Raw genomic sequence first — 1,085 nt, 5'->3', positions numbered from 1 at the left:
ATTTCTTTTTGACAGGCTGCTGAAATGGGTCGAGATCCGACACCAAGTGAGTTACATTTGCATGTTCACACACATGGTCATGATGAAAAATCTTTCGTTGATGAACGTTCCCGAATCGTCCATGTAAGACTAAATTTTATTGTAGTAGTTTACTTAATTCTTATTTTTTAGTTTAAAGTAGTTTTTCGTATCTAATCATTTGTAAGTACAATCCGTTATAATTTCACTTCCACTATTACAGGAAAGATTTGAAGAAATATTGCGAGAAAAAACATTATCAGAATCTGTTATTGATCAAATTGAAGCATATTACCAAGCTGCAGGAGGAGAAAAGAAGCGAAGGGTATTTGATCTTAGATCTGAAGTCAAAGGCTATTATGGACAAACTCTTTGTGTTTCTTGTGGAAAGACTTCATCTTCAGCTTCACATGAATCGGTACCAGCTGCAGATTCAGATTTGGATGAGTTTGTGAAGCGATTGATTTCCGTACTTAAAAATGAATTTATTCTTATTGTCATTGAGGAGGTACAGAAGTTGGTTTCTTCACCATCAGTTGTGAAACCTCCGGCTGCTACTTTGGACGATCTTGATTCCTTAGATGATGATTGCAATGAACTTGATCAGTTTGATACTTTTGATGATTAGTGCATTGATTTTTGGTGATCTATTTTGTTGAAACATTTAAAATTGTGCAACAAGAAATTACACTTGATGGATGTAGGTATTGAGGATGTTTTGGACATACTTATGTTTTTACATGTTGCTATGTTTGGCATAGAGGATGTTTAGATCTTTGCTATTTATATATGTGGCTTCTTTTATATGAATGTTGGATATTATAAGAATTTGCTATCTATATATGTGGCTTTTTTATATGAATGTTGGGTATTTTAAGAATTTTATAATATGCTTTTAATATTTGAAATACAAATAAAAAGGTATTGGAAGAAAAATAATGACGACAGATTTAGTGACAAATTTAATCATTGCCAAAGAAAAAACATTTGCAACGGATTGAGGAACATAATTTTTGGTCACAAAAATTGAGGACTAAATAACAAATTTTTTAGCGACGAACTAGCAA

The 1,085-nt window shown here is 32.1% G+C and overlaps 1 protein-coding gene across 1 annotated transcript; it reads left to right on the top strand.

Moving 5' to 3' along the window:
- Window positions 1–24: 24 nt before the first annotated feature.
- Window positions 25–646, top strand: LOC124891506. Its single transcript, XM_047403232.1, has 2 exons — window positions 25–123; window positions 242–646. Exons 1-2 carry the CDS (start codon window positions 25–27, stop codon window positions 644–646), a joined length of 504 nt encoding a protein of 167 aa, XP_047259188.1.
- Window positions 647–1,085: the final 439 nt, after the last annotated feature.

This window comes from Capsicum annuum, unplaced genomic scaffold, assembly GCF_002878395.1.
Source record: "Capsicum annuum cultivar UCD-10X-F1 unplaced genomic scaffold, UCD10Xv1.1 ctg36413, whole genome shotgun sequence".
In the NCBI taxonomy this organism is placed as follows: Eukaryota; Viridiplantae; Streptophyta; class Magnoliopsida; order Solanales; family Solanaceae; genus Capsicum; species Capsicum annuum.
Note: the sequence above shows the minus strand (reverse complement) of the source record. Positions and strands in the feature narration are given on the sequence as shown.

Excerpts from the sequence above, each read along its gene's own strand:
- LOC124891506 (XM_047403232.1), top strand. The coding sequence starts at position 25 with ATGGGTCGAGATCCGACACCAAGTGAGTTACATTTGCATGTTCACACA. Across the intron at positions 124-241 it reads AACGTTCCCGAATCGTCCAT|GAAAGATTTGAAGAAATATT; the intron begins GTAAGACTAAAT and ends CCACTATTACAG.